Source organism: Heptranchias perlo, chromosome 9, assembly GCF_035084215.1.
Source record: "Heptranchias perlo isolate sHepPer1 chromosome 9, sHepPer1.hap1, whole genome shotgun sequence".
Taxonomy (NCBI): domain Eukaryota; kingdom Metazoa; phylum Chordata; class Chondrichthyes; order Hexanchiformes; family Hexanchidae; genus Heptranchias; species Heptranchias perlo.
The window spans coordinates 7,466,804-7,490,606 of NC_090333.1; the positions used below are offsets into that span (position 1 = coordinate 7,466,804).

The 23,803-nt window shown below is 45.0% G+C and overlaps 1 protein-coding gene across 1 annotated transcript in view; it reads left to right on the forward strand.

Annotated features, from left to right (window-relative positions):
* The window catches only part of LOC137325639 (di-N-acetylchitobiase-like), a 42,991-nt gene continuing 19,188 nt past the window's right edge, over window positions 1-23,803 (forward strand). The window contains exons 1-6 of the mRNA XM_067990905.1: window positions 1-207; window positions 11,066-11,204; window positions 18,073-18,281; window positions 19,829-20,000; window positions 20,089-20,186; window positions 21,721-21,882. Coding sequence (XP_067847006.1) covers window positions 1-207; window positions 11,066-11,204; window positions 18,073-18,281; window positions 19,829-20,000; window positions 20,089-20,186; window positions 21,721-21,882 — 987 coding nt within the window. The remainder of the gene's footprint in view (window positions 208-11,065; window positions 11,205-18,072; window positions 18,282-19,828; window positions 20,001-20,088; window positions 20,187-21,720; window positions 21,883-23,803) is intronic.

Sequence of the window (23,803 nt, forward strand, 5' to 3'; positions counted from 1 at the left end):
ATGGTCGATACCATTTGGCAGAACCCCTTGTCACCAGAACTGACCAACATGCACCAAGATGTAGCCTGGATGGTGGTGAGAAGGGGCCTCCGAGTGCGGTCCTTCCAACACGCACGAAATCTCAGTGCCACCGCGAGCTGCCCTCGAGGATGCAGCGGGGACAAGACCGTCGTCAACCTCCTGATGGACTGCCCCTTCGCGCAGAAGGTATGGAGAGAGATGCGTTGGTATCTGTCCCGGTTCATCCCCAACAGCTGGGTAATACAGGACGCTGTGCTCTATGGCCTGTTCCCAGGGACACACACCGAGACAGATATCAACTGCTGCTGGAAAACTATCAACTCGGTGAAGGAGGCCCTTTGGTTGGCCCGAAATCTGTTGGTCTTCCAGCTGAAGGAGCTGTCCACGACCGAGTGTTTCTGACAGGCACATTCCAAGGTCCAGGAGTAGATGCTGCGGGATGCACTGAAGCAAGTGCAGCCCAAGCAAAGGCTCTATGGGGAAAGGCCACCGAGTAAGGCCATCCCACTTTGTATTGTACAAAATGTATTCGATGCTATGTACTGTGTTTTGAATTGTAATAATGAGATCATAGTGTGTACGATCAGCATTGTATTGGTTCGAACTATATTGATTGAAATTGTGTCTTTTTACGTTGAACTGTGTGTATCTTTAAATATGATGAAATAAAGTGTATTTTGAAATAGAAAAAAAATTGTCAAGTTTCTTAAAGTCAGTTGTGTCAGTGTGAGTAGAGCACTGTTCTTTATTGGTTTGATGGTTGATGAGGTCACTAAGGGAGTGAAGCTCTTCTCTGCTGCCGTCATTGGAGTTTTTCACAAACATTTCATTCATTATGCTCGATACAAAATTTCCCCGTAAACTGTGGATTCAGTATCTGTTGCCATTTTGTAACAACGTGAACTACTTTCAGTTGCATATCAACAAGGTTTTACATAGAATTACACACATAGAATGGACAGCACCGAAACAGGCCATTCGGCCCAAATGATCGATGCCTCCTCCCACCCCTCTTCATCTAACCCTATCAGTATATCCTTCTAGCGCTTTCCCCCATGCGTTTATCCAGCTTCCCATTAAATGCATCTATGCTATTTGAACATAAGAACATGAGAAATAGGAGCAGGACTAGGCCATGCAGCCCCTCGATCCTGCTCCGCCATTCAATAAGATCATGGCTGATCTTCGACCTCAACTCCACTTTCCGGCCCGATCCCCCTATCCCTTGATTCCCCTCGATTCAAAAATCTATCCATCTCAGCCTTGAATGTACTCAACGACTGAGCATCCACAGTCCTCTGGGGTAGAGAATTCCAAAGATTCACAACCCTCGGAGCGAAGAAATTGCTCCTCATCTCAGTCCTTAATGGCTGACCCCTTATCCCGATATTGTGCCCTCAAGCTCTTGACTCGTCAGCCAGGGGAAGCAGCCTCTTAGCATTTACCTTGTCAAGCCCTCTCTGCATCTTATATGTTTCAATGAGATCATCTCTCATTCCTCTAAACTCCAGAGAGTATAGGCCCATTGTACTCAATCTCTCATCATAGGACAACCCTCTCATCCCAGGTATCAATCCAGTGAACCTTCGCTGCACCGTCCCCAGGGGTCAAGTATATCCTTCCTCAGGTAAGGAGGCCAAAACTGCACACAGTATTCCAGGTGTGGTCTCCATAAGCCCCTGTACAATTTGTAGGGGGTGGTGGTGTGTGTCAGCTTCGCCTCTGACTTTTGAGTGGTTTGAATCGCTCCCACTCCCTGGGTTCTCAACCTTGGACTTAGTTGGGGGTTGTGACAAAGTGCAGCAGACAACTGGTTTTGGTGCAAGAAACTTTGACCTTTATTCAAGAGAGAAAATACAACACAACAATCTTAACACTCTAATAAAATGGGGAACACTTCGGTACACATGAGGGAAATTACAGTAGAATGATACCTCACCCCTCCAAATCCCACTATACTAGCTAAGTTGGACTCTAAAGGGCCAGAGTTAATGGTTGGTGGCAATATTCGGTTGGTTGTTTCGTAAGGCCCTTGTTGCCGCGAGGTGTCTGATGGTCACTGGGGCTGTTGCTCTGGTTTCTTCTTGTGTGTCAGCCTGCTTCTGGAGCTACTGACCTTCCCTGTCGAACTGCTTTCCTGTTGCCCCCTCGCCTTGTTGTTCGCTGAAGCTGCTCTTCCTTCTAGACACAGCCAGAACAAGACAAGCAGCACACAAGCGCCAGCAAGAACCAGAGAGAGAGAGAGAGAGAGGTTTTGAGTTTCCACTTCTATATCCCTCTCTTACAATGGTCTTCGTCACTTTAAAAAAAAACACTTCATGCCTGTTTAAACAGTTCTTACAAAGTCCTTAAGAATCTCTGATGGCTTTTTGATGGTCCCTCATCATGTTGCAATTGCTTCTCCCGATGGGTCATTGTTAATTCCAATTTTTCGAGCTTGTCACTCAAGGCTTCCTTTTGTATCCAACGTCCTAGGTATTGATCGGTTTTGCTTTAAAACAAAGACGTGGCCCCACCTAAGTCTGGAGCAGTTGCCTCTTTCAATGGCAGTGAGTGTTGACCACCTGCTGTAGGTTTTGCATTAAAACAGAGACATGTCTGAAGCAGTAATTCTCCCACATTCCACAGTGTTTGTTGTGGATTCGTCTGGTGACCTCTCACCTATCCTTCCATCTCAGGATTTTAGTCAATGGTCAAAGTTTTCCATACTCAGGGAAAAGATAAATTCCAAAGTCCTTTTCTTTCGGGTTTTTCTCCGAGTTTTGGGAGATCTGTGAATTTTGAGAATCTTACAATTGTAGCAAGACTTCCTTACTCTTGGACTCCAAACCCCCTTGCAATAAAGGCCAACAGACCATTTGACTTCCTAATTGCTTGTTGTACCTGCATGTTAACTTCCTGTGTTTTGTGTACCAGGACACCCAATTCCCTCTGAACACCAACATTTTACAGTTTCTCTCCATTTCAAAAATATTCTGTTTTTCTATTCTTCCTATCAAAGTGAATAACCTCACATTTCTCCACATTATAATCCATCTGCCACCTTCTTGCCCACTCACTTAACCTCTCTATATCCCTTTTTGTGCTCTCCTCACAGCTTACTTTGCCCCAACTACTCCTTGAAGGAGCAAATTCCACAGAAGTAACAGATGTCAGGGCAGCAATCTGACTCCCAACGGTACTAAAATCAAGCAAAGCAATGACCCTCCATTCCCCTCTCCCTCTATCCAGGAGTCCGTCCTGCACCAGCTTAAGTTCGTACCAGTAAAGTGAGACCCTCTCCGTTCCCCTCTCCCTCAGTCCAGGAATCTGTTCCGCACCAGCTTGAGTTTGTACCGGCTGCTATCATTTCCACCTGATGCAAAACAGCATTTTAAAACATCCGAGATCTTTTTAAACTTTCTGTGGAATCTTTTTAATTTTAGGAGGAAGCAAACACTCCCATTCATTCCCTCCCTATCATTAAAAATTAACTGGGAGAAAGTGGAGCTCTGCACCAGCATCCATCCAGACATGCACAGTACTCCTTTACAGCTGATATCAGTATAACTTTGGTCTGGCGACTCTGTACCGCACTCGGCAGAGACTGGTAGCTGCAGCATATCTGCAGTCTGAGTGATAAAAGGTAAAGTAAAAGGCAAATTTACCACTGATATCAGGGAGTTCAAAGAGTGATCAACAGATGGAATAAATTCCCAGATCCGGAAGATGGGACGAAAATCCGAGGAATCATTTAAATAGCAACTGGATGCAACAATGGGGTGGGGATTTGGGAGTTTTCTGGATGGGCCGAGTGGCCTCCCTCATCTGTAATTATTTTGTGTGTACATTAAATTTGATAACATTGTACGACTGCTTCACATTTGTCTTGAATTCCTCTGAGCATCAGTCAACTGTGATATTAACCCACTTATATTGTGCCTGAGTTAAAATAGAGCGAAATACCTTCAAGAAAGAACTTGCATTTATATAGCACCTTTCATGCCCTCAGGACATCTCAAGTCAATTTGCAGCCAATGAATAACTTTTTGAAGTGGAGTCACTGTCTTTTTGTCGGCAAAATGCAGCCACCTATTTTGTTCACCGCTGAGGTCCAACAAACAGAAAATGAGATAAATAACCAGTTATAAATGAGTCCTGGTCAAATTCTATCCCTCAACCAACACCGAAACAAAAACCAGATGATCTGGTCATTTATTTTATTGCTGTTTGCGCGAGCTGACCGTGTGCAAATTGGCTGTCGCTTTTCCTACCTTCACATCAGTGATTAAGCTTCATGAGCACTTCATTGGCTGTGAACAACAATAACAACTTGCATTTATACAGCGCCTTTAATGTAGTAAAACGACCCAGGATGCTTCACAAGAGCGATTATCAAACAAAATTTGACATTGAGCCACATAAGGAGATATTAGGACAGGTAACTAAAAGCTCGGTCAAAGACGTCGTTTTTTTTTATTCGTTCATTCGATGTGGGCATCGCTGGCAAGGTCAGCATTTATTGCCCATCCCTAATTGCCCTTGAGAAGGTGGTGGTGAGCCGCCTTCTTGAACCTCTGCAGTCCGTGTGGTGAAGGTTCTCTCACAGTGCTGTTAGGTGGGGAGTTCCTGGATTTTGACCCAGCGACGATGAAGTCATGGTGATATATTTCCATGTCGGGATGTTGTGTGACTTGAAGGGGAACGTGCAGGTGGTGTTGTTCCCATGGGCCTGATGCCCTTTTCCTTCCAGATGGTAGAGTTCGGGGGTTTGGGAGGTGCTGTCGAAGAAGCCTTGGTGAGTTGCTGCAGTGCATCCAGTAGATGGTGCACACTGCAGCCACAGTGATGAAGGGAGTGAATGTTTAGGGTGGTGGATGGGGTGGCAATCAAACGGGTTGCTTTGTCCAGGATGGTGTCGAGCTTCTTGAGTGTTGTTGGAGCTACACTCATCCAGGCAAGTGGAGATTATTCCATCACACTCCTGACTTGTGTCTTGTAGATGGTGGAAAGGCTTTGGGGAGTCAGAAGGTGAGTCACTCGCTGGAGTGTCTTCAAGGAGGAGAGAGAGGTAGAGAGGCAAAAAGGCTGAGGGAAGGAATTCCACAGCTTAAGGCCGAGGCAGCTGAATGCATGGCCGCCAGTGGTGGAGCGATTAAAATCGGGGATGCGCAAGAGTCCAGAATTGGAGGAACTCAGAGTTATCGGAGGGTTGTACAGCTGGAGGCAGTTACAGAGATAGGGAGGGGAGAGGCCATGGTGGGATTTGAAACAAGGATGATTGTAAAGGTAGGAAACGCGGCAGCCAATTTGCGCACAGTAAGCTCCCGCAAACAGCAATAAAATAAATGACCAAATAATCTGTTTACATTTCGTTGTTGGTTGAGAGATAGATTTTAAATTCGAGGTGTTGGTGGACTGGGAGCCAATGTAGGTCAGCGAGCACAGGTGTGATTGGTGAATGGAACTTGGTGTGAGTTAGGATACGGGCAGCAGAGTTCTGGATGAGCTCAAGGTTTTGGAGGGTGGAAGATGAGAGGCCGGTGGGGGAGCATTGGAATAGTCAAGTCTTGAGGTATCAAAGGCATGGATGAGGATTTCAGCAGCAGATGAGCTGAGGCAGGGTCGGAGAAGGCAATGTTATGGAGGTAGATGTAGGCAGTCTTGGTGATGGAGAGGATTTGTGGTCAGAAGCTCATATCAGTGTCAAATAGGACTCCAAGTTTGCAAACGGTCTGGTTTAGCCTCAAACTGTGGTCATGGAGAGGGATGAAGCACTTTGAGACATTCTGAGGTCATGAAAGGCAGTATACAAATGCAAGTTCTTTCTTTTTCCTTTATCAGTTTCTCTGTTTGCTGTTGGCCAAGATTTGGAGGAAGGGGGAGAAGAGAACGTCCCTTTAAAAGTTGCATTTCAGAGTATGACGATTGTTTCAAAATGTCACTGTTGCCACATCCACCAACACACAGAGAGAGAGAGACTCAGGAGGTGTCATCATCAGTCACATCCGGGTGGATATAAATGAATGATCTTGCTGGGTCTGGTGGATCTTCATATCGGTCGGAGCTCAGGCGGAGAGGATGCGCTGGAGTTTGGAATTGGCGCAGGCCCTGGTCGTGCTCGTGCTGTGGGTCTGCTGCGGCTCCGGGACTGGCTGTCCATGTTCGGATCGGGCTCTGTGCGAACCCGTGACCGTGGAGCATGAGTTCCAGGTGGGTGTTCGGGGGCCGGGGGTGGGTGTTCGGGGGCCGGGGGTGGGTGTTCGGGGGCCGGGGGTGGGTGTTTGGGGGCCGGGGGTGGGGGCCCCCTGCTCATGGGCTTGTTTACCACGGTGGGTGGGTGTTTGTTGAAATATTGGAGCCAAAGGCGCCTGGGGAGTGAGGTGAATTTAAAGGTCACGGATTGGGCTGAGTTGGGTTGGGGGACACGGGCTGGGCTGAGTTGGGTTGAGGGGCACAGCCTTTGTTGGAATTGGGGCACGGGCTGGGCTGGGGGCCGGCGGTGGAACAGAGAGCTCCAGCCTGGAGCATGGGTGAGAGATGGGCTGCAGAGGGGTCGTTGATATGGTCCAAATGTCAGGAACAGTCTGAGGGGTGTGGGTCAGGGTGAGGGACAGGTGGAGCTATTGGGATGGGGGTAGTGGGGGGGGGAATGTCCGATTATTGTTGAAATGCAAAGTGTGTCATATTATAATCCGTATGTTAAAGTGTTAATATTGGTATAGTTACAGTTTGTATAAAATAGGACCAACCGTAGTATTGAGCAGTGCAAAGATATTTTAACAAGTGCAGCATCCATAAAATGTGTTTCTTAAAATATTTCTCCAATGTGCAGAGTCTGAAATGATGTGTGATCTAACTCCTGCAGTGTGTCTGTCTAATACCATGGTTGAGGTCACCAGTTTGTGGTTTTCACAGAATATTGATCCCCAAAACACCAGTTAAAAATCCTGGAATCCCATGTCATAAAAATGACATTTGACTTTTTCACTTATTGTTAAACTGGGACCTTGGCCACGATTAAATTGAATACAACGTAACAGATCTTTAAAAAATACATTGGTTGCAAAATGACTCTGTAACTGCTGACTGTATTGATGAGGTCAGTATTTACTTCAGAGCAATGTTACTAAGTGGGCAGTGTGGCAGCAACAAGAGCACCACCAATATAACCTGCAGGCTCGATGTGTTCATTCTGCTTTTAACCCACTTCCCCCACCTTCCCACTCACAAAACATTCTTCTGACAGATGGGTGGGATAAAAGTCTCCTCTGTCTGTTGGTTCCAAGAATGAATAAACATGAATTTATGTCGCACCTCATGTCCTCAGGATGTCCCAAAGAACTTCACATGAAATGAATTACTTTTTGAAGTGTTGTCGGCAAACTCAGCGGCAATTTTTAAAAATTTGTTCATGGGATGTGGGCATCGCTGGCAAGGCCAGCATTTATTGCCCATCCCTAATTGCCCTTGAGAAGGTGGTGGTGAGCTGCCTTCTTGAACCGCTGCCGTCCGTGTGGTGAAGGTTGTCCCACAGTGCTGTAAGGTAAGGAGTTCCATGATTTTGACCCAGCGACGATGAAGGAATGGCGATATATTTCCAAGTTGGGATGGTGTGTGACATGGAAGGGAACATGCATGTGGTGTTGTTCCCATGTGACTGCTGCCCTTGTCCTTCCAGGTGGTAGAGGTCGTGGGTTTGGGAAGTGCTGTCGAAGAAGCCTTGGAGAGTTGCGACAATGCATCCCGTGGATGGGACACACTGTGTGCCGGTGGGGAAGGGAGTGAATGTTTAGGGTGATGGATGGGGTACCAATGAAGCGGGCTGCTTTGTCCTGGATGGTGTGGAGTTCTTGAGTGTTGTTGGAGCTGCACTCATCCAGGCAAGTGGAGAGTATTCCATCAAACTCCTGACTCGTGCCTGGTAGATGGTGGAAAGGCTTTGGGGAGTCAGGAGGTGAGTCACTTGCCACAGAATACCCAGCCTCTGACTTGCTCTTGCAGCCACAGAAATTATGTCGCTGGTCCAGTTAAGTTTCTGGTCAATGGTGACCCCCAGGATGTTGATGGTGGTGGATTCGGCGATGGTAATGCAGTTGAATATCAAGGGGAGGTGGTTAGACACTCTCTTGTTGGAGATGGTCATTGCCTGGCACTTACCTGGCACAAATATTACTTGCCACTTATGATTCCAAACCCGGATGTTGTCCAGGTCTTGCTGCATGCGGGCACGGACTGCTTCATTATCTGAAGGGTTGCGAATGGAACTGAACACTGTGCAATCATCAGTGAACATCCCCATTTCTGACATTATGATGCAGGGAAGGTCATTGATGAAGCAGCTGAAGATGGCTGGGCCTTGGACACTGCCCTGAGGAACTCCTGCAGCAATGTCTTGGGGCTGAGATGATTGGCCTCCAACAACCACTGCAACCTTCCTTTGTGCTAGGTGTGACTCCAGCCACTGGATAGTTTTCCCCCTGATTCCCATTGACTTCAAATTTACTCAGGATCCTTGGTGCCACACTCGGTCAAATGCTGCCTTGATGTCAAGGGCAGTCACTCTCACCTCACCTCTGGAATTCAGCTCTTTTGTCCATGTTTGGACCAAGGCTGTAATGAGGTCTGGAGCTGAGTAGTCCTGGCGGGAACCAAACTGAGCATCGGTGAGCAAGTTTTGATGAGTAATGTCGTTTGAGAGCATTGTCGACGACACCTTCCATCACTTTGCGAATGATTGAGAGCAGACTGATGGGGCAGTAATTGGCCGGATTGGATTTGTCCTGCTTTTTATGGACAGGACATACCTGAGCAATTTTCCACATTGTTGGATAGTTGCCAGGGTTGCAGCTGTACTGGAACAGTTTGGCTGGATGTTGTCGGGGTCCATAACCTTTGATGCATCCAATGCACTCAGCTGTTTCTTGATATCACTTGGAGTGAATCGAATTAGCTGAAGACTGACTTCTGTGATGGTGGGGATGTCAGGAGGAGGCCGAGATGGATCATCTACTCGGCACTTCTGGCTGAAGATGGTTGCAAACGCTTCATGTCTTGTCTTTTGCACTCACGTGCTGGTCTCTGCCATTATTGAGGATGGGGATGTTTACAGAGCCTCCTCCTCCCGTTAGTTGTTTAATTGTCCACCACCATTCACGACTGGATGTGGCAAGACTGCAGAGCTTTGATCTGATCCGTTGGTTGTTGTGGAATCACTTAGCTCTGTGTATAGCATGTTGCTTCTGCTGTTTAGCATACATGTAGTCCTGTGTTGTAGCTTCACCCGGTTGGCACCTCATTATTAGGTACGCCTGGTGCTGCTCCTGACAAGCTCTTCTGCACTCCTCAATGAACCAGGGTTGATCCCCTGGCTTGTTGGTAATGGTAGAGAGTGGAATATGCCGGGCTATGAGGTTACAGATTGTGCTGGAATACAATTCTGTTGATATGTGCAGAGCCATGTCCCACAAACAGCAAGTTGCATGAATGAACAGTTAATGTGTTTCTGCTGATGTTGGTTGAGAGAAAAGTGTTGGCCAGGACACCAAGAAAACTCCCTGCTCTTCAATATTGCCAGCAGTCTATTAGATCCACTTTAACATCTCATCCAAAAGACAACCCCTCCAACAATGCAGCACTCTCTCATTACTGCACAAAAGTGCCAGCTGAGATGATGCATGTTTGATCGTCTCAGTCCAAAGCAAAGGGCCCAAATCACAAAACTGTGATGAACTAAACTGCAGCACTAAATAGGCAGTCTCATTTGAGAACACAGGATGGTTGGTGTGGGAAATGGAAAAATGTCACACTGGTGCAGTGTGGGCTGTTTCTCTTTATAGGGAACTATATTCTGATCTAGTCTTGCTGGTCTCATGGTAGAAATGCTTGATTTGACACCAGGTACCTTGAATGGAAAATTTTTTAAACTGTAACTCCAAAGTCCCTTGTAAAATGAATTTATTGAGTTTAAGTTGTCCTTTTGAAGTGTATTGAGCACCAACACTTGGAATGGAGTATTGGGATGTGAGCTCCGTTTCCTCATGTTGTTCAGTTCCTCTCACCTGCACTATTGTGGAGATGGAAGTTCTGAGAGGTTGTTCCTCTTTAGCATATTCTTTTCTCTGGTGGCTGCGTTTAGATCGACAATGGTGGTAATCTGAGAATCAGTTCACCAGCCGTTCCTTACCCTACAACCTGGGGAAATGATAATGGGCCAAATTTTGCTCTAACAGGGCATCTAACGGTGCTTGCCGTTACTTGGACCTGCCCTTGCACGTTTTTGAGTGGCAAGTTGCTGAAAGTGCGAACTGATAACGGGGCAGTGAGTGAAACAGGGCATTTGGGAGCTGAGTGAACAGGACAAGCAACAGGGTATCTCCTTAACCAATGAGATTGAAGGTAGTGAAATTAACAGCGCAAGGATTGAGAAGGAAGTGTAAATTAGAGTGGGCGAATTCAATGTCAAATCAGGTACAGAAAGAGAAATAAAGAGAGGAAAAGAAAGATTGGATTAAAAGAGGGGAAAAAAAGCGAGTGAAAGGGGAAGAAAAAAAAGTTTTAATTTTAAAATTGCCATTTTTAAAAGCTCCAACAACAATTAAATCCTGAAGGAATGAGACTCCACTCTTGTAATAGTTAATTTTCAGTGCCAGAGATCTTGATTGCCGATAATGAACACATTCACCGTCGTTAAAAAGGTACTTAGACTGGAGTGGAAAAGACGTAACTTTCCATGGCGAGTTCAGTTTGAATCTCCTGTGCAAATACATGAACTTTACGTCGTTCAATGCATTTTAAGGTTGAGCAAGATAGCTGGATGCTGTTTTCGTGAAGCTAACAGCGGAGCAGCCCAACTCGGTCAGCAACTTGTGGATGTTTGAGTTTAACTGCGTATCTGCCCCTCGCCTGAAGTTGCTGTACCATTTACACATAAATAAAACGAGCCCCATTCGCCTCACCGTTATTTTGTCAACAAAATCTGGGCCATTGATTGTGAAAATATATATTTTTAAATGGCAGTTTTCTGCCCTTCATTACTGCAATTGACTGCTTTATTTTGTACTAGGTCTTTGTCTTTGATGTTGGAGGAAAGGATTGGAAGTATTATGACTGGTTTAAGGTTACGACTATTGCAGCCTTTGGACCTTACGATCCTGAGCTTTTGTGTTATGCTCATGCGAATCAAGTTCGAGTTGTCCTGAGAGGTAAGTAATTTTATCACAGAAAAAACAAATGTCCTTCTGTCTTCTAATGCAAGCTGTATTATTGAGCACCACATAAAAGGACATTCAGTGCACAGCCTTGAATTGCGACCTTACAGTGCTGAAATTCCTCTACAGCTCCTGCACAACTCGAGCTAATAATTCCACATTCCATCTATAATATATTAAAATCTTACATCCACACGCACACCTCCTGTCTACAAAACCTTACTTTCTGTAGTCAAGTTTTTCACACTTTTGTTGCAACTTTTTCCATTTATAAATTCCTCTGTCCACATTTATAATGGGAACTGTCTCCGTAAACTTGATGCACTGTAATTACACCCTCCCCACCAGTGGTGGCACTGTAGCACCTCTGTTTTGCATCTTTCAGCTCAAATTGCCATTTAAATAAAAATTACAATTGATCAAAGTATTATATTAAAAATTAGGACAAAATTTATGATTTCACAATGGGGACTGAGTTACATCTGAACACCCTGGTGGAATTATCCCCCTCACTCCAATCCTGCTTCGTCTGAATACTACACAAGTCTGGACTCTCTTTGTCCATTGCCATGGGAGATTGACTGGTGATGTATTTTTATTCTACTTTTCACCTCCCAAACTTGCTGGGTTCGTGAGCACTGAGCGGGAGTCTTCTGATCTAGGAGTAGGGGAGGGGAAGAATTCTGAGGAGGGAGATTGTGGGATCCAGCAAGGACTCAGGAGATGGTCAGGGATTGCTGGGATCTGGCAGTATTGGGGAGATGAGGGAATGGAGGGTCTAACATGTCATGTTGGGGAGGAGGGTGGTCTAATGGAATGTGACCCAAACTGTTATTGACATCTTTGGAAGCATCAGTCCCTCACCCCTCACATGTTCCTGCAAGTTAGGTGCCCGAACCACCGCTTCCCTCATCGTCGCCCTATTCCGATCTTCTGTACTTGCCTTGAGCATTTGAGCAGAAATGCTTGGTTAAGAAAGCCTTAAAAAGCGCAAACAAATCACTGGGGTTCATTTCTAGAGGAAAATAATTCACAGCAGAGAAGTTATGTTAATCTTGTACAGGTCCTTGGTTAGAAAACACTGAGAGGACTGTGCACAGTTCTGGTCTCCATACTACAAAAAGATACAGAAGTATTGGAGAAAGTGCAAAAAGGATTTACAAGGATGATATCAGAACTGAGAGAGCATGATTATCAGGAAAGACTGAACAGGCTGGGGCTCTTTTCTCTAGAAAAGAGAAGGCTGAGAGGTGATCTGATAAAGGTATTTAAAATTATGAATGGTTTCGATCGGGCACGTGGAGTTCCTCAGGGCAGTGTCCTCGGCCCAACCATCTTCAGCTGCTTCATCAATGACCTTCCCTCCATCATAAGGTCAGAAATGGGGATGTTCACTGATGACTGCACAGTGTTCAATTCCATTCGCAACCCCTCAGATAATGAAGCAGTCCGAGCCTGCATGCAGCAAGACCTGGACAACATCCAGGCTTGGGCTCATAAGTGGCAAGTAACATTCGCGCCAGATAAGTGCCAGGCAATGACCATCTCCAACAAGAGAGAGTCTAACCACCTCCCCTTGACATTCAATGGCATTACCATCGCCGAATCCCCCACCATCAACATCCAGGGGGTCACCATTGACCAGAAACTTAACTGGACCAGCCATCTAAATACTGTGGCTACGAGAGCAGTTCAGAGGCTGGGTATTCTGCGGCGAGTGACTCACCTCCTGATTCCCCAAAGCCTTTCCACCATCTACAAGGCACAAGTCAGGAGTGTGATGGAATACTCTCCACTTGCCTGGATGAGTGCAGCTCCAACAACACTCAAGAAGCTCGACACCATCCAAGATAAAGCAGCCCGCTTGATTGGCACCCCATCCACCACCCTAAACATTCACTCCCTTCACCACTGGCGCACTGTGGCTGCAGTGTGCACCATCCACAGGATGCACTGCAGCAACTCGCCAAGGCTTCTTCGACAGCACCTCCCAAACCCGCGACCTCTACCACCTAGAAGGACAAGGGCAGCAGGCGCATGGGAACAACACCACCTGCACGTTCCCCTCCAAGTCACACACCATCCCGACTTTCAAATATATCGCCGTTCCTTCATTGTCGCTGGGTCAAAATCCTGGAACTCCCTTCCTAACAGCACTGTGGGAGAACCGTCACCACACGGACTGCAGCGGTTCAAGAACGCGGCTCACCACCACCTTCTCAAGGGCAATTAGGGATGGGCAATAAATGCCGGCCTTGCCAGCGACGCCCACATCCCGTGAACGAATAAAAAAAAAAAAAATTGGCAAGATGTAACCAGTGCCACAGGAATCAGTGTCCTAGTACATGAATCACAAAGAGTTAGTATGCAGGTCCAGCAAGTGATAAGGAAGGCAAATGGAATATTGTCATTTATTGCAAGGGGAATGGAATATAAAAGTAGAGATGTTTTGCTCCAGTTGTGCAGGGCATTGGTGAGACCACATCTAGAATACTGTATGCAGTTGTGGTCTTCTTATTTAAGAAAGGACATAATTGCTTTGGAGGCAGTTCAGAGAAGGTTCACTCGACTGATTCCTCAGATGAGGGGGTTATCTTTTGAGGAAAGGTTGGATAAGTTGGGCCTGCATACACTGGAGTTTAGAAGAACGAGAGGTTATCTTATTGAAACATACAAGATCCTGAAGGGACGAGAAGGGGTAGATGATGAGAGGAGGTTTCCCTTTGTGGGAGATACTGGAACTAGGGGCCACCAGTTTAAAAATAACGGGTCTCCCATTTAAGACGGAGATGAGGAGGAATTTTTTCTCTCATAGGGTCATGAGTCTGTGGAACTCCCTTCCCAGAGAACGGTGGAGGCAGGGTCATTGAATATTTCTAAGGCTGAGTTAGACAGACTCCTGATTAACAAGGGAGTCAAAGGTTGTAGTCGGGAGACAGGTAAGTAGGGTTGAGGTCACAATCAGATCAATCATGACCTTACCAAATAGCAGAGCAGGCTCGAGGGGCTGAATGGCCTACTCCTGCTCTCGTATGTTCATATGTTTGTAATTTTCCGCTTGTGGGCGAGTCGAAAACTAGAGGTAATCCAAAACTATAAGATAGTCACAAATAAATCCAATAGGGAATTCAGGAAAAACTTCTTTCGTCAGTGAGTGGTGAGAATGTGGAACTTGCTACCACATGGAGTGGCTGATGCAAATGGCATGGATGCATTTAAGGGGAAGCTGCAGAAGTGTATGAGGGAGAAGGATATGTCCAGGCTTTGGAGACAGGCTGAGGCCTTCAAATAAAAACTTCACTTGTCTTTAATGTCTTCACTTCAAGCAAAGACACTAAAAGACACAAATGAAAATTAGGTGAATAAATATAAACATGTTATTGTGAAATGTCATTTTTTGAATTTGTATTTTATTTTAGAAACTCTTATTTTATAAATTAAATATTGCAGTTACTGAGGAAAAACATGGTCCATGAAAAACAGTTTCAGCTGCAGGTTGAGAAACCTGTTCCACACCATCACTTGGTGGCCGTAGTGTGGAACTGCATCACCACAGGCCACATTATGGGCAAAATCCTATTATAAAGGTGACAGGACGGGCGTCACCAGATGTGAACACAATTAAAATAGAAAAACAAAAGACACTGTTGACACAGAACTTTTGAATAAAAAGATGACAGGACACACTGTTTTTAATAACCTATAAATAGATAGGTGGAACTTTTATTCCCTGGCACAGCAGCAGTCTGCCACTGATGCCAGGATTTAGAATGAAGAATGCAGTTTAATGAAAGCTCTACCCAATTGTGTCCAGAGCCCAGCACACACGCTCCATTCTTCCGACTCTGGGCGACTGAGATTTCTCCTCTTCCTCCATCAATGGCAGAACCTTCAGCTGTTACTGCCTTGAACTCCAGATTCTTCTTCTTCAACTTCTTTGTCTTGCTATTTCTCTTCCTATCTTCGAATGCCTCATCAAAACCTACCTGTTTGACTGTGCCTTTGGTCACTTCCCTCAAGTGTCAGCTTGGCTCAGTGGCAGCACTGTGTCTCTCCTCCTGGGTCAGAAGATTTTGGGTTTACTCCAGGACGTGACACATAAGTGCAGTACTGAGGGAATGCTGCATTGCCAGAGGTGCTGTGTTTCAGATGAGACCTTAAACAAAGGCTCCACCTGCCTGTTCAGGTGGATGTAAAAGACCCCATTGGCACAATTCAAAGAACAGGGAGTTCTCCTGGTGTCCTGGACAACATTCATCCCTCAACCTACATTACCAAAACAGATTAACTGGCCATTTATCTAATTTCCTATTTGTGGGACCTTGCTGGGCACAAATTAGCGACCACATCTGCTTACAAGACAACAGTGATTACGCTTCCAAAATAATTTATTGGCTATGAAGCATTTAAGGACATCCTGAGGATGTGAAAGGCACTATGTGAATGCAAATTCTAGCTAAATCTTCCTCTACTACTTCCTACTTGATGTTGGCAGTTCTGTCCTGTAAAGTGTCTTTGGACACAATGTTCTGTGAATGATGCTCTGTAAATGCTCTGTAAATCGACCTCCATCTGAACTTGCAGCACTCCGTTCTCTCAGTTCCAACTTTGACATTTTCATTAAACCTGCTGACAAGGGCGGCTCTATTGTAGTTTGGTGAACAGACCTCTACCTCGCAGAGGCTGAATGGCAACTCTCCAACACCTCCTCCTATCTCCCCCTGGACCATGACCCCACCGCTGAACATCAAGTCATACTTTCCCAGACTATGACTAACCTCATCTCCTCTGGAGATCTTCCACCCATGGCCTCTAACCTCATAGTCCCCCAACTCTACACAACCCGCTTCTACCTACTCCCCAAGATCCACAAACTGGACTGCCCCGGTAGACCAATTGTTTCAGCCTGTTCTTGCCCCATGGAATTTATTTCTTCCTCTTCCAATGTCCTCTGTAGCTTTAACAGTTTCCAGTTTCCCGGCCCTATCCATCTCCTTTTCACCCTGGACGTCCAGTCCCTCTACACCTCCATCCCTCACCACGACGGCCTGCGGGCCCTCCGCTGCTTCCTTGAACGGAGACCCAATCAGTCCCCATCCACCACCACCCTCCTCAGCCTGGCTGAACTTGTTCTTACGTTGAACAACTTCTCCTTTGACTCCACTCACTTCCTCCAAATAAAAGGTGTTGCTATGGGAACCCATACGGGGGCGAGCTATGCCTGCCTTTTTGTCGGATATGTGGAATACTTTTGTTCCAGTCCCACTCAGGACCCCTCCCTCACCTCTTTTTCCAGTACATTGATGACTGTATCGGTGTTGTTTCCTGCTCCCGCCCTGAACTGGAATATTTGATCAACTTTGCTTCCAATTTCCAACCTCCTCCTGCCTTCACATGGTCCATCTCTTTCCCTTCCTCGACTTCTCTATCTCCATTTCTGGGGATAGGCTGTCAACCAACATCTATTATAAGCCCACTGACTCCCACAGCTACCTTGATTACCTCTCACCACACTTCCTGTAAGAACTCAATTCATTCTCCTGGTTTCTCCGTCTCTGTTGCATCTGTTCTGACGATGCCACCTTCCACATCAGTGCTTCCGATAAGTCTTCCTTTTTCCTCAACCGAGGATTCCCCTCCACTGTAGTTAATGGCCCTCGACCATGTCCATCCCATTTCCCGTACTTCTGCCCTCACCCTTTCCCCTCCCTCCCAGAACCATGATAGGGTCCCCCTTGTCCTTACCTTGCACCCCTACTAGCCTCCACATTCAATGTATCATCCTCTGCCATTTCCACCACCTCCAGCGCGATCTCACCACCAAACGCATCTTCAACTCCCCCCTGTTTCAGCATTCTGAAGGGACCATTCCCTCTGCGACACCCTGGTCCCCTCTTCCATCATCCCCAAAACCCACTCCCCTTCGTTCAAAATCCTGAAGAGTTTAGATGAAGTAAATAAGCAGAAAATGTTGCCATTGGCAAAAGGGTCAAGAACCAGAGGACACAGATTTAAGATGATTGGCAAAAGAACCGAAGGCGACATGAGGAAAAGCTTTTTTACACAGCGAGTAGTTATGATCTGGAACGCTCTGCCTGAAAGGATGGTGGAAGCAGATTCAATCATGGCTTTCAAAAAGGAATTGGATAAATACTTGAACGGAAACTTTTGCAGGGCTACAAGAAAAAAGCAGGGAAATGGGACGAACTGGATTGCTCTTTCAATGAGCCGGCAGAGGCTCGATGGGCTGAATGGCCTCCTTCTGTGCTGTAACCATTCTATGATTCCATGATTGTATAGTATACTGTATTTGCTGCTCACGATGCAGTCTCCTCTACACTGGGGAGACCAAACGCATGTTGGGTGACCGCTTTGCTGAACACTTCCGCTCAGTCCGCAAACGTGACCCTGACCTTCCGGTCGCTTTCCTCTTTAATTCTCTGTCCCACTCCCACTCTGACCTCTCTGTCCTCGGCCCCTTACACTGTTCCAATGAAGTTGATAGAATGATAAGGGACAGGAGGAGGCCCTTCAGCCCATCGTGTCTTTACCTTTCCCATTCCCACCCTCCTTGACTTGCACCATCATCCCTTTTGTCATTTGATCTCTCTTGCCCTCCACCCATCACAGACCTTCCCTTTTGTTCTTTTGTCCCCTCCCCTTCCTTCCCCACCCCCCCTTTCTCTGCCTCTGTACTTGCTTAAAAACTGTTCAATCTCGAACTTCTTCCAGTTCTGAGGAAAGGTCATCGACCTGAAACATTAACTCTGTTTCTCTCTCCACAGATGTTGCCCGGATTGCTGAGTATTTTCAGCATTTTCTGTTTTTATTTCTGTATAAATGGACATTGTTTGTTCACCAGGAGTTCCAACATACAAAGACATTATGGACAGAAATCACCAAAGAAAATGGATCAATCACAGAGTCAACTCTGTAAAAAGACAATTTATGGATGGAATCAATTTGGACCTGAAGTTTTCTGCTGAAAATATTTCTGCCATCAAATTGTTGATAACTGACCTGGTTGCCGAAACCACGAAGAAATTCCACATTTTAATACCTGGGTCTCAGGTAAAGGAGCCGTTATTTATTAAATGGGGATAAGCAATTTAGTTTCTACTTAATTGTAAAGACCATTAATATTTTTCTGGATAAGTGAATTGAAATCCTGATTTTTAGCTGCTGTTTATCAGTGCATCATCTTGTTCCAAAGCTGCTTTAACCATTGCTGAGGTTAGAAATTTTAGATTGAATCAGTTTAAATGGATATACAGCAAACTTGATGCTGCACCACTTGTAGCCCAGAATGATACAAGTGACTTGAGGCCCGGCTTCCCGGACCAGCATTGTTCGAACTGTAATTTTCACATCGGTTCTTAGAATGTTACAGCACAGAAGGAGGCCATTCGGCCCATCATGCCTGTGCCAGCTCTTTGAAAGAGCGATCTAATTCGTCCCACTCCCCTGCTCTTTCTCCATTGACCTGCAATTTTTTCCCTTCAATTATTTATCCAATTCCCTTTTGAAAGTTACTATTGAATCTGCTTCAACCGCCCTTTCAGGCAGTGCATTCCAGATCATAACAATTCACTGTGTACGAGGACACCCAAGTCTCTCTGAACACCAACATTTAATAGTTTCTCACCATTTAAAAATATTCTGTTTTTCTATTCTTCCTACCAAAGTGAATAACCTTACATTTCCCCACACAGTACGCCACCTTGGATCACTATTATACTCTCTGGAGTTTAGAAGAGTGAGAGATGATCTCATTGAAACATATAAGATTATGAGGGGGCTTATGAGGTTGTTTCCCATAGCTGGAGAGTCTCGAACAAGGGGCATAGTCGCAGGATAAGGGGTCGGCCATTTCAGACTGAGATGAGTTGGAATTTTTTCATTCAGAGGGTTGTGAATCTTTGGAATTCTCTTCCCCAGAAGGCTGTGGATGCTGAGTTGTTGATTATATTCAAGGCTGAGATAAATAGATTTTTGGACTCTTGGCAGAATCAAGGGATATGGGGATTGGGCTGGAAAGTGGATTTGAGGTCAAAGATCAGCCACAATCTGTTTGAATGGCGGAGCAGGCTCAAGGTGCAATGTGGCCTACTCCTGCTTCTGTTTCTTATGTTCTTCTGTTCTTAGACCTTGTTAACTCAGATTGCAGTGATTTAATTCTTGACCTTAAGCCCTACACTCAAATAGCCTGCCAGCACTCAATGTCTGGCCTCGTGTAAACAAACTTTGGCCAATTTGACTAGGTATTGGAGTGTGGCTGGCCCTTTTGGGACTGCAGTTTGGTCACAACTTAATGCCTTTTGAAGAGGAGGAGAGAAAACTGACAGAAAATTGGAGGAAGAAGGTGAGTGAGCAGTGGGGAATCGAACCTGATTAATATTTGATAACCGAGGATCCTATTAATTCTAACTCACTATTTGCCCCAACTTTATCCTGTTCCTTTTTATACAGTCATGAACACTGTCGAACTCCTAACCTGTTAAATTCACAGCTCCCATGGAGCATGTGCGAGTGCATATAAAAACCATATAACTACTAGTGATATCCAACATAAGGTATGAGATGAAACTAACTTCTTCTTGTTACTCTTTGGCCCTTAGGTCACATTTAACGTGCCTTGGTCTCCAGACTGCATTGATGGCCGATGCTATGACTTTTTGAGAATTGCAAATTCCTGTGACTTTTTATTTGTGATGTCCTATGATATGCAGAGTCAAATGTGGGACATTTGCTTTTCAAAGCCAAATGCTCCCTATTACCAGACTTTATCAGGTATGTACAATAAGACCATCTGGTTCAGGGTTTACCTGCCCGATATCAATGTGAATCTAAGACCCTCATTATTATTTTCCCCATTTAGGTTACTCCGCTTATATCAATCTGGGTATTGATTCCAGAAAGCTCGTGCTGGGAGTTCCATGGTATGGTTATGACTATACTTGCAGGCAGTTGTTTGAGGTAAGGTGTTGTCATTATCTGGCTTTCAGATATCCTAATTATTGAGAATTAACTTTAGTAAACCGTTGTCTTGTTGCTGTGCAAACTATCCCATTGATTCCCTTTTCTGAGGAAATTAATTGTTTGCATTGCACAAGAAATGAGAGTGAAGTCAGTTCACCTGAAACTCATCCCTCTGGTACATTATCTGTCCGAACAGGGCATCGAATTATATTTTGGAACAGTCCAGTATTTTTGCCTCTGTTCATTTGCTTGTAGACTATTTCAAAAACTTCTCTTTACATAAAGAAGATTTTTGATATCTGTTCTATGTTTACTTTTCACTAATTTCCACATGCATCCATTGGCTGGGCTTACCTTACCCGTGCTATTCAACATTTTATTCCACTGAGGCCTCCCCTTAATTGCATTCTTCTGAGCTACAAATCTTAAGCTTCTGCTAATCTTTTCTCAAAACTCATTCCTTTACAATTTTTTTTATTTGTTCATGGGATGTGGGCATCACTGGTAAGGCCAGCATTTTTTGCCCATCCTTCACTGCCCTTGAGAAGGTGGTGGTAAGCCACCTTCTTGAACCGCTGCAGTCCGTAGCAAAGATTGTACAACTGAGTGGCTTGCTTGGCCAATTCAGAGGGTGATTAAAAATCAACTATATTGCTGTGGGTCTGGAGTCACATATCGGCCAGAGTGGATGAATTCGTGAACAGATGAAATACAACAATCCCATAGTCTCATGGCCACCATTACTGAAAATAGTTTTTTTAAATTTCAGATTTTATTTAGTTGAAATTAAATTTCCCAGCTGCTGTAGCAGAATTTGAACTCATGATTCCAGATTATTCGTCCAGGTATCTGGTTCATTCGTCCAGTAACATAACCACAATGCTACCATACCCAGTGGGAGACATTGGAATATAGGAACAGGAGTAGTCCATTCTGCCCCTCGAGCCTGTTCCACCAATCGATCATGGCTAATCTGGATCTTAACTCCATTTACCCACCTTGGTTCTGTAACCCTTAATACCCTTACCGAACAAAAATCTATCAGTCTCAGCTTTGAAATTTTCAATTGACCGAGCCTCAACAGCTTTTTGAGGTCCAGAGTTCCAGATTTCCACCACCCTTTGTGTGAAGAAGTGCTTCCTGACAACACCCCTGAATGGCCAAGCTCTAATTTTAAGGTTATGTCCCCTTGTTCTGGACTCTCCCACCAGAGGAAATAGTTTCTCTCTATCTACCCTATCAACTGCTTTGATCAATTCAAACACATCAATTAGATCACCCCTTAATCTTCGACATTCAGTCTTGTTGCTGTCTATTTCAAGTTACAACCTTGTCCTTATCTATAAATGTACTATTTAATTTATATATTTCTGTGAGAGACCCTCCTCTCTATATTGTAAAGCTTATGTTTCTCTAATTGTCCCTCATAGCCTTTACACTTAGAGACCAGTCATGCTGTTACTGCATTTTTGAAATGACCAAAGTAACTCTATTCACAAGTGTTATTTTTTCATCCTTTCGTACTTTTCAGGGTGGTAGGTGTGTATTGGAAAAGATTGCTTCCCGAGGTGCCCCTTGCAGTGGTGCAGCTGGACGTCAGGTCCCATACAAAGAGATCGTACAGCACGTGCACAAATCAATTACTGGCAGATATTGGGATGATGAGCAGAAAGCCCCATATTATATCTACATGGTAAGACTATCAATCAAAACACAATGGAGAGTTGTGCATTGTCCATTCTTTGTAGAATGCAAACATTGCAGTGTTTCATGATTCAATATTCTCTGTGTGCAGGATTCAGCAAAGTTCAGAATGTACAGTTTCTACAGTACAAAATGTGTGTAGTTGGAGAATAGCCAAGAAAATGGGAGTTGACATACAAAGCACCAAACCAATTCCGAGCTGTGGACTTTTCAAATCGATCACTTTACACAACCCATATTGACCCTCCTGTGAAAATCATCATAGTTTAGTTCGTGAAATGTGTGCCCCTGTCTCCCATTTGATGATCAATTTAACACAAAAGATTGACGGTAGCGTGCCCTGTACATAAGAAAACTGCACAGTAGCAAATACCACACACTCTCGACCTACTGCATTCTACCTAGTCACATGTCTAATTGACATTGGCCAAATCTTGCTGAGATACTTGACGCACTGCAGTCAAAGGCTGTGATGCTTGAGCTTTCAGCAGTAACATTTAAATCATGTTTTCCACCTTTCGATTGCAATATTTTGTTACTTTGAGCAATTTGAAAAGATTATTTTGAGATGATAGAATGTTCCACATTGAGTTAAATCAGACCTTGGTTTATCCTATTGTTTTAAATTGTTTTCTCTGGAGGCCAATGCTAACTCTGACTTGCAAGTCATCTATCTCTTTCTATTTTCCCCCAAATCATTTTTTTCCCCAATCGAACACCAGAATCTTTTGCCTTGTTGCATCTGAATTGACATCTGGGCTGTGCATTGGATTTTTCTAAGTTGCTGTACTGAGGGAGCGCTGCACTGTCGGAGGTGCCATCTTTCAGATGACACGCTAAACTGAGGTCCCATCTGCGCTTTAAATGTGTGTCTTATGTTCATATGTTGCACAGCATCCAGATGAGTTAATTGATTTGAGTGTTAAAAATGATAGATTGGGATTTCCTTGGAGCTGCAGGGGCACAATTTCAAAATTTGCAGATGGCCCAAAACTTGGAAGTGTAATGAACAGTGAGGAGGTTAGTTATAGACTTCAAGAGGACATAGACAGGCTGGTGGAATGGGCGGACACGTGGCAGCTGAAATTCAACGCAGAAAAGTGTGAAGTCACACATTTCAGTCGGAAGATCAAGGTGAGGCAATGTAAACTATGGGATGCAGGAAAGGAGAGATCTGGGGGTTGATGAGCACAAATCGTTAAAGGTGGCAGGGCAGGTTGAGAAAGCATACAGGATGCTGGGCTTTATAAATAGAGGCATAGATTACAAAAGCATGGAGGTTATGATGAATACTTATAAAATGCTGGTTCGGCCACAACTGGAGCATTGTGCCAGTTCTGGGCACCGCACTTTCGGAAGGATGTGAAGGCCTTAGAGGGGGTGCAGAAGAGATTTATGTGAATGATTCGAGGGATGAGGGACTTCAGTTACGTGCATAGACTGGAGAAGCTGGGGTTGTTCTCCTTCGAGCAGAGAAGGTTGAGAGGAGATTTGATCGAGGTGTTCAAAATCATGAAGGGTCTGGAGAGAGCAGATAGAGAGAAATTGTTCCCATTGGTGGAGGAGTCAAGAATGAGGACATAGATTTCAGGTGATTGGCAAAAGAACCAAAGGTGATATGAGAAAAAACTTTTTTACAAAGCGAGTGGTCGTGGTCTGTAATGCACTGCCTGAAGATGTGGTGGAGCAGATTCAATAGTGGCTTTCAAAAGTGAATTCGATATAATATCGCCGTTCCTTCATCGTCGCTGGGTCAAAATCCTGGAACTCCCTACCTACAGCACTGTGGGAGAACCTTCACCACACGGACTGCAGCGGTTCAAGAAGGCGGCTCACCACCACCTTCTCAAGGGTAATTAGGGATGGACAATAAAGCTGGCCTTGCCAGCGATGCTTACATCCCATGAACG